This window comes from Oryx dammah, unplaced genomic scaffold (genome assembly GCF_014754425.2).
Source record: "Oryx dammah isolate SB20612 unplaced genomic scaffold, SCBI_Odam_1.1 HiC_scaffold_17, whole genome shotgun sequence".
NCBI lineage: Eukaryota > Metazoa > Chordata > Mammalia > Artiodactyla > Bovidae > Oryx > Oryx dammah.
Genome location: NW_024070201.1, coordinates 80201648 through 80214176, shown reverse-complemented (window position 1 = coordinate 80214176; position 12529 = coordinate 80201648). Strand labels below are relative to the sequence as shown.

The 12529-nt window shown below is 51.8% G+C and overlaps 1 protein-coding gene across 4 annotated transcripts in view; it reads left to right on the top strand.

Moving 5' to 3' along the window:
* The first annotated feature begins 635 nt into the window (after positions 1-635).
* The window catches only part of NCAPD3 (non-SMC condensin II complex subunit D3), a 59142-nt gene continuing 47248 nt past the window's right edge, over positions 636-12529 (top strand). For all 4 annotated transcript variants that reach the window (XM_040257800.1, XM_040257799.1, XM_040257797.1 and 1 more), the window contains exons 1-9: positions 636-750; positions 1661-1815; positions 4357-4519; positions 5816-6000; positions 6563-6730; positions 6812-6873; positions 7070-7157; positions 9051-9184; positions 11695-11767. In XM_040257800.1, the coding sequence (XP_040113734.1) occupies positions 687-750; positions 1661-1815; positions 4357-4519; positions 5816-6000; positions 6563-6730; positions 6812-6873; positions 7070-7157; positions 9051-9184; positions 11695-11767 (1092 nt within the window). In that variant the 5' untranslated portion in view covers positions 636-686. The remainder of the gene's footprint in view (positions 751-1660; positions 1816-4356; positions 4520-5815; positions 6001-6562; positions 6731-6811; positions 6874-7069; positions 7158-9050; positions 9185-11694; positions 11768-12529) is intronic.

Below are 12529 nucleotides of genomic sequence, written 5' to 3'. Positions count from 1 at the left end.
AGCGCGGCCGCCGCTCAGCCGGACGCGCCGGGGTGGCTGCGCGCATGCGCACGGCCCGCCCCCAGCGCGGCCGCCGCGCCCCCGGGGAGCCCGCACTGCGCCTGCGCGCCGCGAGCACCGCCCCACGCCCGGCGGACGGCGGGGCGGCGGCGGCTCCTTCCTGGCTCCCGCCCGACCTGTCAAACACCAGTCCAGTAAAATTCAGGCCTAGCGGTATCCTTTCTAAAAAAAGAGTCCTTTCTGGCTGCCTTTTCTGCCCTTCCTGGGTTTCATCCGTTGACCGGTAGGCAGCTCCCCCACTCGGCTGTGTACGCCTCCGCTTGCTGACTGACGGGTAAACGCGGCCCTTCGACAGGCCGCCTGACAGGGGGCAGAAGTGACAGTTACAACAGGAAGTGCCCTGCTTCAGCTTCTCTTCAGTGCGTCCGCCACGTAGGGAAAAGGAGCCGGAAGGCAGTATACTTGGCTCGTTTCTTTAGCCCCACTGTGAAGCGACAGCTGAAAACCCCCAACTTCAGTTGCGTGGGCGGTGCTCGCTCCCTTTGCGCATCCGGCGGAAGGCCCTGCTGATTGGCTGCCGTCCTGCCAACGGGGCGCGGTGATTGGTCGGTGCTGACCTTTGACGTCAGCGGGGCCTTCTGGGCGCGCGCGCCGGAGCAACTTTGAAAGGGAGGCGAGCGGCGGTCATGGAGGCTGGCGGGAACCTGGCGTGCGCCCTGCAGACCTGGTGCCCCCTCGACCTCAGCCAAGGTGAGGACGCGCCCGGGGCCCGGGTGCTCCGGGGGATGCTGGGCAAGGGCCGCGTCCTCCTCCTGCTCCGTACTCCTGTTTCCCGGCCTTGCCCCCGGGTCTGCGCGGAGGCTTCGGCCGCGCGGCTGTTGGCCCGAGCTGACCTGAACGTGGGGCCCAGGGGTGCGGCCGGAGCCTCCGGGCGCCCGTCGTCTCTGAAGGGCAGTGGGTGTCCCCACCCGCCGCAGTCGCCGCTGGCCGCTGTCTCGAGGCTGCGTTCCATTCTGCGGCATCGCCGTAGCCGGCAGTCATTTTTTTTGACTCATATTTTTTTGAGTCATTTCATTTTATTTGCCTCGCCTGTCCCTTTCCACTGTACACTTTATTTGGGTTTATTAGTTAGTGACTCAGATGGTAAAGAATCTGCCTGCAATGTACGAGACACGGGTTCGATCCCTGAGTCGCCAGGATCCTCTGGAGAAGGCAAGGGCAACCCACTCCAGTGTTCTTGTCTGGAGAATCCCACAGACAGAGGAGCCTGGCGGGCTACAGTCCGTGGGGTCACAGAGAGTCGGACGCGACTGAGCGACTTCAGCTTCGTTATAAGACTTTCACAAAGGGACAGCCGAGACAGCTTTTTATTGCCTCTTCTCTAGCTTGAACACATGGGAAGGCTGGGTCTTCCCCCAAACTGTTAACATCTGTAAAGTGTTTTCCTACTTCATGTTTTTAGAGGATGGCCAACTTAATAGCCAGCTGTCAGTTTAATGAGTATACAGATTTTTCTAACCCTTTTTGCTTCTCTCTTCATTCTGCCTCACCTGTGTGGTATGACTTGTGCCCAGAAAACTGTTCTCTTCTTGAATGTATTTAGAGTCTAAAGCTCATTGCTACAGAACATAAGTTGACTGTAGTTGCATTTTCCTACTAGAATGGGTGGATGGAGTATGGGAACTGGAATTCACGGAGACCGAGCCTCTGGATGCCAGCATAGAAGCAGAGATCGTGCAGACTGGACTGAGCGCATTCACAGAGCTTTACAGCGCAATGCTACCTTTTGCTACTGAAAAACGTGACGCTGCTGAGGTAAAAGAGAGAAAAAAAAAACAAGCTAGCCGTTCCGTTGTTAAACCCCGGTGTTATCTGGAGCTTGGTCTCTTGGTACGCAGTGCGGAAGGAAGGGAGAGCGATGTAGAGACTGCGGCTCACGTACTGGGACGGCCTCGTCACCGCCCCCAGGTTACAGTCTGAGACTCTTTCCGTCTCGTGAACATTGTTAACGCGCAGATTAAAGGAAAGAGTAAAGGCCAAGGTACGGATGAAAACCAATAAGCGATCTAAGAAAAGAGGGCCGAGGACAATGCAGTTAACAACTCAGGATGCCTTTGCTTTAAGGAAATTGAATGTTAATCTGAGAAGTGATTAGTTGAACTAAGAAAGGAAAAAAGAGTTGCTTTAAATGGAGTTCTACGTAGTGTGACTGTTACTCTTTAGATCATAAACTTCTTCTCAAAAAACTGAAGGACTAGAAAGCAGAAGAAAGAATACTTATGTGTTAATATCTCCGAAAGGTTTAAATTTAAAAAACATTTCTGTTATTAGTTTCAGGTAGCTGTTCAAAAATTAAATCGACCTGTTAAATACTCGTTAAGCGTAATGCTGAGTACCACATGCAGTACCCAGGAGCGTAACATGGTGAGGGTACAGAGCCTCTCCCTACAGGGGGATGCAGGGGACGGGAGAATTAAGCTCTGGGAGCGTGCACTGTCATTGCTCTGGCCAGAGCCTGTGCAGTGACCACATCCACGGGCGTGAAGAAGCACGGGCCACCAGCTCTCTGTGTTAGAAACTTCTGTAGGACACGTTAAATGCCATCTTGGCTTGCCTGGAAAAGGCAGCTTGCTGAGGTTGAGGCTGGGAAGGTCCCAGAAAGGTAGCTGTCTGGAGGCACATCTTCACAAATGGCTGGAATGCTGACCAGTAATGAGGATTCTAGGGCAGCCTTGAGAAGGAGCCTCACAGTGGGGATGTACAGCAAGTCCGAGGGGATGAGGCAGGGTGCGGGCCACAGGACAGCTGTGAATGGGGTCCGTGGTAGGCTTCCAGAGTGAGGTGTTTGCTGTCCACAAGGTTCAGGTCTAAGCATCATCCCTAGACTAAACCGCTTGTCCTCCCATCTGCCTCTTGGAGGAAGGGGTTCTAGTGTGCAGTAGACCCAGGAACGTGAAGAGTGCTGTTTCAGTGGGTGTTCTTAACCAAACACAGACTTAAGGGGGGAATGCTGTACCCAGGGAGCTCCCTAGGGACCTTATGACTGACCCCTGAATCCCATGGTTTTGGCTGCACAGGCCCACTTCTGTGCAGAGTTTCCAGCAGTACCTGCAGGACTGCATGGTCCCGGGAGTTTCAGTCCCTGGATGCAGAACCACAGATGTGAAGGGCCTGTGTCTGTGGAGGGCCGGCCGTGAATTACACGAGGACTTCCCACTCACTCCATGTTGTTCAACAGTCAGCTGTGTTTCGCTCATTGATTTTTTGAAAAATGTGTGTTGTGTGGTCTGGGTCACAGTTGTGGGAATTGGGGTGGAGGGCTGGAAACTGGGGACTCTTTTCAAATAGAGTTGATAGAGTTTTGTGGACTGGGTCTTTGTCAGGTCTGAAATGCTGCCGAGGTGACTGGGTCCCCCAGGGTCACGGTTCCAGGCAGCAGGAGGGGAGCTGAGGTGGCCTGAGAAATGAGGAGGTGACTGCTTTCCTCCACAGGCTTCGTGGTGAGGGAAAGAGGCTGTCGAGGTCTGATTTACTGAACTTCTGTGGGCTTATGTTTTTTTAAGGTGGCCCATAGTAAACCATATTTCGTTCCTACTGTTTGCTTTACACAAATAAGCTATTTTCTCATCGTGTCTATAAGAGGGGAAAGCGTGAACAGTGATCAAATTAATGAAATTATGGTTTGTGCTCTAGGGTTTACTTCCTCTCCTACCGAGGCTGTTTCTGCAGTCTGTTGAGCGAGACACTCGCAGGTTTTCCTCTCCTGCTCCCATTGCCCACAAAACATTTTGACTTAAAAAAAGTTGCTCTGATTTTTTTAGTTAGTAATTAGAGTAACTAAATGGATTGAGACACATTTAACATAGATGGAGGGGTGACTTGTCTGAGTAATCACTGACAGAGGTGTCCCCAGAGTCTAAGTATAGCTTCCAGGTGTAGTAATTTCAGAAATACATATGCTTCAAACTTACCCAAAGTTATTTTGCAAGTTTAATTAAGATTCTTGTATAGTTTCTTATCTTTGTGACTTTCGTTTATTTTTTCTTTTATTGGCTGAGCCACTCAGCTTGTGGGATCTTAGTTCCCAACCGGTAATGGAACCCAGCCTCTCCCCAGTGAAGGCATGGAGTCCTAACCACTGGACCACCAGGAAACTCCTCAGCTTTGTAAATTTTGAATAATACACTTTTAAATGTTCTGTTTTAGTCCCTTTGAAAATGGCAGACGTTTATAATTAGGAGGCAGAATGGTCTGTTCGTTTTTCATAGGGCACTAAGCACTCAGAAGAATCAGATACAGCGAGAGGAGACTCTCATGGTGCTCTAACGACTGGTGCTTACCGTTTGCCCTCCCCAGAGCATTTGGACCTTCTTCGTGGAAAACGGAATTTCCCACAATGCGCTGATGGCCTTGTTTCACCACTTCGTTTATAAGGCCCTTAAGAAAAATGTCAGTGCTCAGCAGCAGGAATTTGGCCTTCACGCCGCCGGGCTGTATTTTCTGCTGTTGGAAGTACCAGGTATGCACGTTTGGTGTGATGGGGCAGGCCTGCTGTTTGTAATTTGTCTGGTTGGTTTTGAACTGTTATATCAGTGCTTTGTCCTCGCTGGGAGGTTAGGTGACAGTGAATCCGTGAAGCACATGGTCTGTCACAGGTGTTCAGAAAGCTCTCCTGTTTTCCTGTAAACGTCGTTTCGGCTGTTACTGTGCTCAGCCTGTAACCCAGCACGCAGTCCCAGAGGGGAGAGGCTGGGGGCCGTGCTGTGTGCCTCCGTGGCGCCCCTGCCTTCTCACTCCCGTCCAGCCTGAGAGCAGTGCCGGTTGGAGGGCTGCCGCTGTTCCTGCTGTGTGGTGTGGACGGTCGGTGGGCTGTCCTCACCTGCAGGGCTGAGCACAGCTAGTCACGGTGAGGGAGCACAAGGAGGAGTGTGTCTGGGACGGTGCTCCACCTCGTTAAGGTGGGACCCGCCCCGAGCCCAGGGCGGGAGATGGTGCGGCTGAGGAGTCAGCTGCAGCTGTGGGACTGCGAGTCCACTAGGAAAAGAAAATCAGGATCAGTCAGCCTGCTGCTTGTCGTTGCTTGTGTGAGTGCCTTTGTAGTGAATGTTAGGGACCTACGCCTATGATCTGAGAATTGGAAGGAAAGCTATGACCAACTTAGACAGCATATGAACAAGCAGAGACATTACTCTGCTGACAAAGATCCGTCTAGTCATAGCTGTGGTTTTTCCAGTGGTCATGTATGGATGTGAGAGTTGGACTATTACGAAAGCTGAGCACTGAAGAATTGATGCTTTTGAACTGTGGTGTTGGAGAAGACTCTTGAGTCCCTTGGACCGCAAGGAGATCCAACCAGTCCATCCTAAAGGAGATCAGTCCTGAATATTCATTGGAAGGACTAATGCTCAAACGGCAATACTTTGGCCACCTGATGCAAAGAGCTGACTGATTTGAAAAGACCCTGATGCTGGGATAGATTGAAGGCAGGAGGAGAAGGAGATGACAGAGGATGAGATGGTCAGATGGCATCACCAACTCGATGGACATGAGTTTGAGCAAGCTCCAGCAGTTGGTGATGGACAGGGAGGCCTGGCGTGCTGCAGTCCGTGAGGTCGCAAAGAATCGGACACAACTGAGTGACTGAACTGAACTGACTGCTCATTGCCTAGGGTGGAAGTTGAATTAAACTTTTTTGCTAAAGGTTCCTGTTAGTTAAGGAAAAGCCTGAGTTTGTTTTTAAATATTTCATTGTTGTAGCAGATATATTTCAAAGCAATTAAACCTACTTTGCTTACTCTTCATTCTTTACGAATAGGCAGCGTAGTCAATCAAGTTTTCCATCCAGTGATATTTGACAAATGCATTCAGATTCTAAAGAAGTGCTGGCCTCAGGAATCCAGCTTGAATCAGAAAAGAAAGAAAGAGCAACCAAAGAACACTCAGGGCAACTCGCAGGAGAGCAGTAAGAGGGCAAGACCCCACAGGAGAGAGGAGGTGGAGGTAAGCGGGGGTGTGGCCATGAAGTGCGTCTGACTCGTGTAAGGATTTATATTAAGTTAGGATTTCGAGGGTCATGATTATACCAAAGCCCTAGCGTGCTGTCCGCCTTCCCTCCCCTAGGCATGGCCTCGTGGCCTGCTGAGCCTCCGTTCCCCATGCCGTCTTCCCAACCTCCCTGTCGCCTTCTTCCAGTCTGTTCCCAGGTGTGCCTCGCCGCAGGCCAGCAGGTGTTACCTTATTTTCATTAGAGACCATGGTTGAAGTGTCCAGAGGACTCATGTCCACAAGAACATAATAGAATAGCATTCATTCCAAATTCTTGTGTGACTGGGTAGAGGTTCATTGACACCAGAACTGGTAAGAAACCCAGGCAGTCTCACTGATGTGAAACTCCGGACCCAGAAGCTGTGGTAGCCTTCATGTGGTCCAGCCTGAGCTTGAACCACGGTGCCCAGGGTGGCCACCTAGAGTTCCACCGGCCTTGACTCAGGAACATTGCAAACCTCGGGACAGGCTGCGAGGCAGTGCCGCACAGTCAGCTGTGTATTTCCGCATAATCTAGATGGACGAACCTACTCAAGAAGAAGAGGATGAAGAGGATGTTTTTTATTCTTCTGAAGATCGTCGTCAAATTCGAAATGTCATCTTTCAAGTTTTGAAGAACTTTATAAGGCTTCTTTCTAAATTCTCCTTAAAGGAAAAGCCAGAGTGTATACACAATTGTGTGGAGGTACGTGAGAATGCCGGGGACCTTGGGCAAGTTCAAAGAGAGTGGAAAACACCAGGCCTTTTCTTGGTGTCTGTTTTCCAGGTCTTTGTTGCATTGACTAGTTTTGAACCAGTTCGTTACGAGTTCCAGGTTACACAAGCCAGGTGAGCAATTAAGTCTCCCAGTGCTAACGTTTAATTATGGTATGATATTTTGCTGCAGCAAATATGTAAATGTTAATGTCATTTTATGGTAATTGGCACACAGGTAGAATTTATTCATTTAAATAAGGCTGATAGGGTTAGGAGTTTATCCTAGTGAAATCACATCCGTTAACTAATCTTTTGCCTTTTTTTTTAGAATTCTCAGAGAAATGAAGTACATACCAGAACTGGCCTACCACGGATTGTATCTGCTTTGTTCCCCTCTTCACAGAGAAGGAGACACGGTAAAGGAGACGGGAGCTGAGTTAGAGGGAGTTGGAAGCACACGAGTCGTGTGACTAGAAGCGCTGAAGGATCCAGCGGGACGCTGTGTGAACGCGCTGGGCCGTTGGCGTCGGTGACGAGAAGCGCCCAGCAGCACGTGGCGGCCGCTGCTCCTGCAGGCTCATACCCAGGCCCCTGGTGCCACAGGACACTCGTGCTGAGCTCAGGCGTGAAGCAGGGCCCGGTGGGGCCTGTAGAGGAACAGCACAGCTGCTGGGCAGGGCTGCACTCGCGCGCTCACCAGAGCCCCCTGGGAGGACGGACAGCCATGGGGCCTTGCAGCTCCCTTGCAGGCCCCTGTGCCCCTGTGTTCCTGTTAGTGTCTGTGCCTTAGTGGATGATTCTGCTGACACTCCTGGTCAGCATTCATATCTGGATTTGCCCGCGGTGACCTTCAGAGCCGCACAGCCCTAGACACTGGGGTCAGGGCTTTGTGAGCCCTGGGGTGTTACTGAACCTGAATGTCGTTAGTGCAGCAGGAGTCTGCAGAAAACATGGCAGACCAAGGCCCTTGCCTTCGGCGCCTGCAGTGCCCTGGTTTCCAGGGAGCGGGGTGAGGAGGCCCTGGGCAGTCGGGCTCTGCACTTGGGTCCTACCCCTCACTGCTGTGTGTCTCCCTTTAAAAAGAAAAAATACTCCTACTTATTTTTGGCTGTGCTGGGTCTTGGCTGCTGCGAGCAGGCTTTCTCTCAGTTGCTGCGAGTGGGGGCTGCTCTCTGACTGTGGTGCAGTGGCATCTCGTGGAGCACCGGCTTAGTTGCTCTGAGGCATGTGGGATCCTCCCAGACCAGGGGTTGACCTGGTGTCCCCTGCATTGGCAGAGGGATTCCTTACCACTGAGCCACAGAAGAAGCCCTGTGTGTCCTCCGTGAGTCCTTGGTGTCCTCACCTGGACGAGGAGGATGAGGAGCTTCCTTTCCTGTGGATTTCTCAGGAGGACTGCAGGGAAGGGTGCCTCGGCGTAATGCCTGCTGTTTAGAAAACACCCCATACTTCTTTAGTTTTTGATGTCATTATCTCTTCCCTGTGTCTGGAATATGTGATAGCATTCACAATGAGACTTAATTTCTCTGCCCTTCTTAGCATTGTAAAAAGTGCAGAGGATGGGAAATTACCCTTTCAGGCGGCAGTGTCTCTAAGGACAGGGTGTTTTTTGTTGCCAAAGTGTTGACCTGACGTTGGGTGACTGTGCTTGTAGCCTTACCTTTGATTACTTGACTTGGGACTACTCATCTTCAAAGTCTTGTTATGTATAAAGTGGAGATAATAATAGTATCAAGTATAAAATGGAAATGTTTTGCTGACCTCATTGAGTTGAGAGATTTCAGAGTAGTATGGTCAAATCTTGTAATACAGAGACATGCTTATTGCAGTACCTGCCACATCCTTGGTTTCCAGTAACTATTTTATTCACTGGATGCACAAGTTAACTCGTTGAGTAGATTATGTGAGATGATATATGGGAAGGTGTTCTGTAAGCTTCAGGTGTAATATAGGTGGAGAATCATCACCATCCTCTTTCCTGTGGGGGGTAATCCGTTGCATTCTTTGCCCTTGCTCAGTTGCGGCTGATTCTCTGAGCCCTGATTTCTGGGCTGGAGTATAAGGCAAGCAGAGAAACGGGGTGGAATCCGGCTGATCAGTCTGTAGGCAGCACCTCTGCACTGTTCATTTTGTGCAGGTATGACACCTGGTCATTGTCCAGCAGGCGCATCCTTCGTGGTCAGCCAGAACCTGTGCCAACCTCCTTTACCCGCTGGCGCTTGAAATAGCTCACTGTGGTCTGCATCACAGTTTGCAAGGCCCTGGGATTCTCTGTCATGCCTTAAGCTGCATTTCCTTTCCTCTTCCAGGTTCTCAGGTACGTTTTGCATCAAATGCTCTGCATAATACTGATGGTAGAAGTGGGTAAAGGCTCCCATCACGCCCCCCTTGCCATCACGCCGCCGGTTGTCAGCAGTAGGAAGCTGGCCATCCAGTTCGTAAGGTAAAGGGCACACAGCTCGGGTCTCTCTTTCTGTCACTTGCCCTCAGTAGCCTGGGCCCTGTGCTAGCCAGGGCTTCTGACACCTGAGGAGCTGACACGTGTCTGGGCTGTGTGTGGCTTGTGGTTCAGGATAAAGCACATAGCAGCCCATCTGGCTTGTGCGGTAGGGGTGGTGTTGGGGGCGGTGTAGGGGGCGGTGTAGGGGTGCTGTTGGGGATGGTGTAGGGGTGGTGGTGCAGGTGCTGTAGGGGGTGGTGTTGGGGGTGGTGTAGGGGGTGGTGTGGGGGCGGTGTAGGGGGCGGTGTAGGGGTGCTGTTGGGGGTGGTGTAGGGGGGATGGTGTGGGTGCTGTAGGGGGTGCTGTTGGGGGTGGTGAGGGGTTCGTGGCCTGTGGGCCCGCTGGTGAGGCCAGCTCTGAGTCCCGACTGCAGTCTCTGTGTCTGCTGCTCCAAGTCTATCTCTGCGTTTCTGGCTCCTCTGAGTCTCTTTCCTTAGGTTCCTTGCCGCTTTTTTTTTTAACTTTTTTATCAGTAATTGATAGACTCATCTTCCCCTCATGAGTCAGCAGGCTTTGTCTGCAAAGTCCCATGTCAGGGCTTTACTGGGAGATGCCGCTACATCACTCGCTATTCTGTCCTTGGTTCTGTCTGTTTGACAGCAGCACGGAGGTGGTGGGGACAGTGGAGAGCGTGCCTGTGAGCGGATGCGGTGCCTGGGCAGGCGCGGAGTGCGGGTGTGGGCGGGCATGGGGTGCGGGCGCAGGCGCAGGTGTGGGGTGCGGGCATGGGGTGCAGGTGTGGGGTGTGGGTGCGAGCACGGGGTGTGGGTGCAGGTTGCCAGCACAGGTGCGGTTTGCGAGTGCAGGTGTGGGGTGTGGGTGCAGGTATGGGGTGCGGGCACGGGGTGCGGGTGTGGGCGCAGGTGTGGGGTGCGAGTGCGGGGCGTGGGTGCAGGTGCAGGGTGCGGGCGCAGGTGTGGGGTGCGGGCATGGGTGCAGGGCGCGGGTGTGGGTGTGGGGCGTGGGTGCGGGGTGCGGGTGTGGTTGCGGGTGCAGGTGCGGGGTGCGGGCACGGGTGCAGGGTGTGGGCATGGGGTGTGGGTTGCGGGTGCAGGTATGGGGTGCTGGTGTGGGTGCAGGTATGGGGTGTGGGGTGCGGAGTATAGGTTGCCGGCACAGGTGTGGGGTATGGGTGCAGGCACGGGGCGTGGGTGCGGATTGCCAGCGCAGGTGTGGGGTGCGGGTGCGGGGAGTGGGGTGCGGGTGCAGGTGTGGGTCGTGGGTGCGGGGTGCAGGTGTGGGGTGCGGGTTGTGGGTGCAGGTATGGGGTGCGGGCACGGCGTGCGGGTGTGGGCACAGGTGTGGGGTGGCAGATGTGGGTGCAGGGTGCAGGCGTGGGGCGTGGGTTGTGGGTACAGGTATGGGGTGCAGGGCACGGGGTGCAGGTATGGGGTGTGGGCAAGGGGTGTGGGTGTGGATGCAGGTGTGGGGTGTGGGTGTGGGTGCGGGCGTGGGGTGCAGGGCACGGGGTGCAGGTGCGGGGCATGGGGTGCGGGTGTGGGTGCTGGCATCCAGGTACAGGCGCTGTCTGACCCCTGAGTGAGCCTCTCTCCTTAAGGATTTTTTTTAAACAGCAAATAAGATGTTTTAAGTAGAAGCACTTGTTTTAAATTTTCTATGTATTCATGATGTCAGTAATTGTAGTAATATTTCTATAATGGCGTGAATAAACTTGAAGATGGGTTGAATCTGGGCATTTTAATAGCTTCTTTGAGGGTTAACTTTGGAGAAGTACTGTTAGAAATTCATTTTGCTGACCTACCACAAGGTAGTCCTATGTCTCAATCTGGCATTTACTTCAAAGTCAAGTTCTTCACAGAGAAAGTTTGCCACATTAAAAAAATTATCTCTTTATTTATGGCTGTTCTGGGCCTTAACTGCTGCACGGGCCTCTCTCTAGCTGTGACGACAGAGGGCTACTCTGATCACAGTGTGCGGGTGTCTTGCTGCAGAGCGTGGACTTGAGGGCTCCCAGGCTTCAGGGGTTGAGGCACGGGGTGGTGCCTCATGCACTCAGGAGGTGTGGCTCACAGGCTTGATCGCTCCTGTGCCTGTGGGTTCTTCCTGGATCAGGGATTGAATCTGCATCTACTGCATTGGGAGATGGATTCTTTACCACTGAGCCACCAGGGAAGTCTTATTTCAGCCTTGGTAAGAACCATCGTAAGCAGTCCAAGGATCTTGGGAGGTCTGGGCCCTGCCCCTCCCTGACTGGCTACTGGAAGCAGTTTGGAGACCACCCGGGCGTGGGGAACGGTGCTCCGCTGTGACGCTCTCTTCACACTCCACACGCTCAGGCCTCGCTGCCAGCACAGGCGCAGATTGCTCTTAGTAGTCAGGGTTTCTACAATGTAGAAGTGTCACTGTTTTTGAGAACAGGTTTAGGGGAAGTTGTTATTTTATTTTTATTATAGATGTATTATAAACAGTGACTCTTTCTTTTTTTTTTAAAGTTTGCTGGTGGATGAACTTAAAGAAAGCATGTACCCAGTCCTTCGTACTCTACTGCAGCACATCTGTGTCAAGGTACTGCTTGCTGTAGTATTAAGAGTATAAAAACCATGCAAGAGTAGACGCATGTACGAGTGTTCTCAGAAATGAGTCTATGTCGTCACCAAGCATGGTATTTTCTGTTTAGTATATTTGCTGTTCTCTTTGAGTATTTGGGGGGATAAAACAACTTTTTTTCCTTTTTTAGAAAACTTCAAATATATAAAGATACAGAACAGAGTAATGAACAGAATGTTAAGTGATTTTGTATAAGGAAAAGCTCTGCCAGCACATAGGCACACTGGATTTTCTTAGGAAGCAGATTTCATCATATTCCTTCAGACATAAATATTGCATGCATCTCTCTGCAACATAAGACCTCTTTAAAAACATATCCACAAAATATTAACACACCTAAGAAATTCACAGTAATGCCTTAATATCATCCAATGTCTGGTTAGTATTCAAAATTCTGTGAATATCTCTTAAAATTTTTAACAATTTGGACAGATGATGCTTCACTTGAACTCTGTGGATCCTAGAGATCTGTAAACTCTCTGAAATTGGGCTTGGAGATTTCTTCTAGGCTAGTTTCCCAGTAGGTCTGAGACGTAGAACTGGATAGTCATTTCTGTAGCATGTAGACACCTGCACTGTTGCTGAGCGGGGTGCACTCGGCACTCGTCTGCTTCCACCAATGCACGTGTCTCTGTTGTCCTGCGTGGGGACCAGCAGGGCAGCTTCTCAGGGTCTGTGTCTGTGTTCTGCGTGGGGACCAGTCGGGCAGCTTCTCAGGCT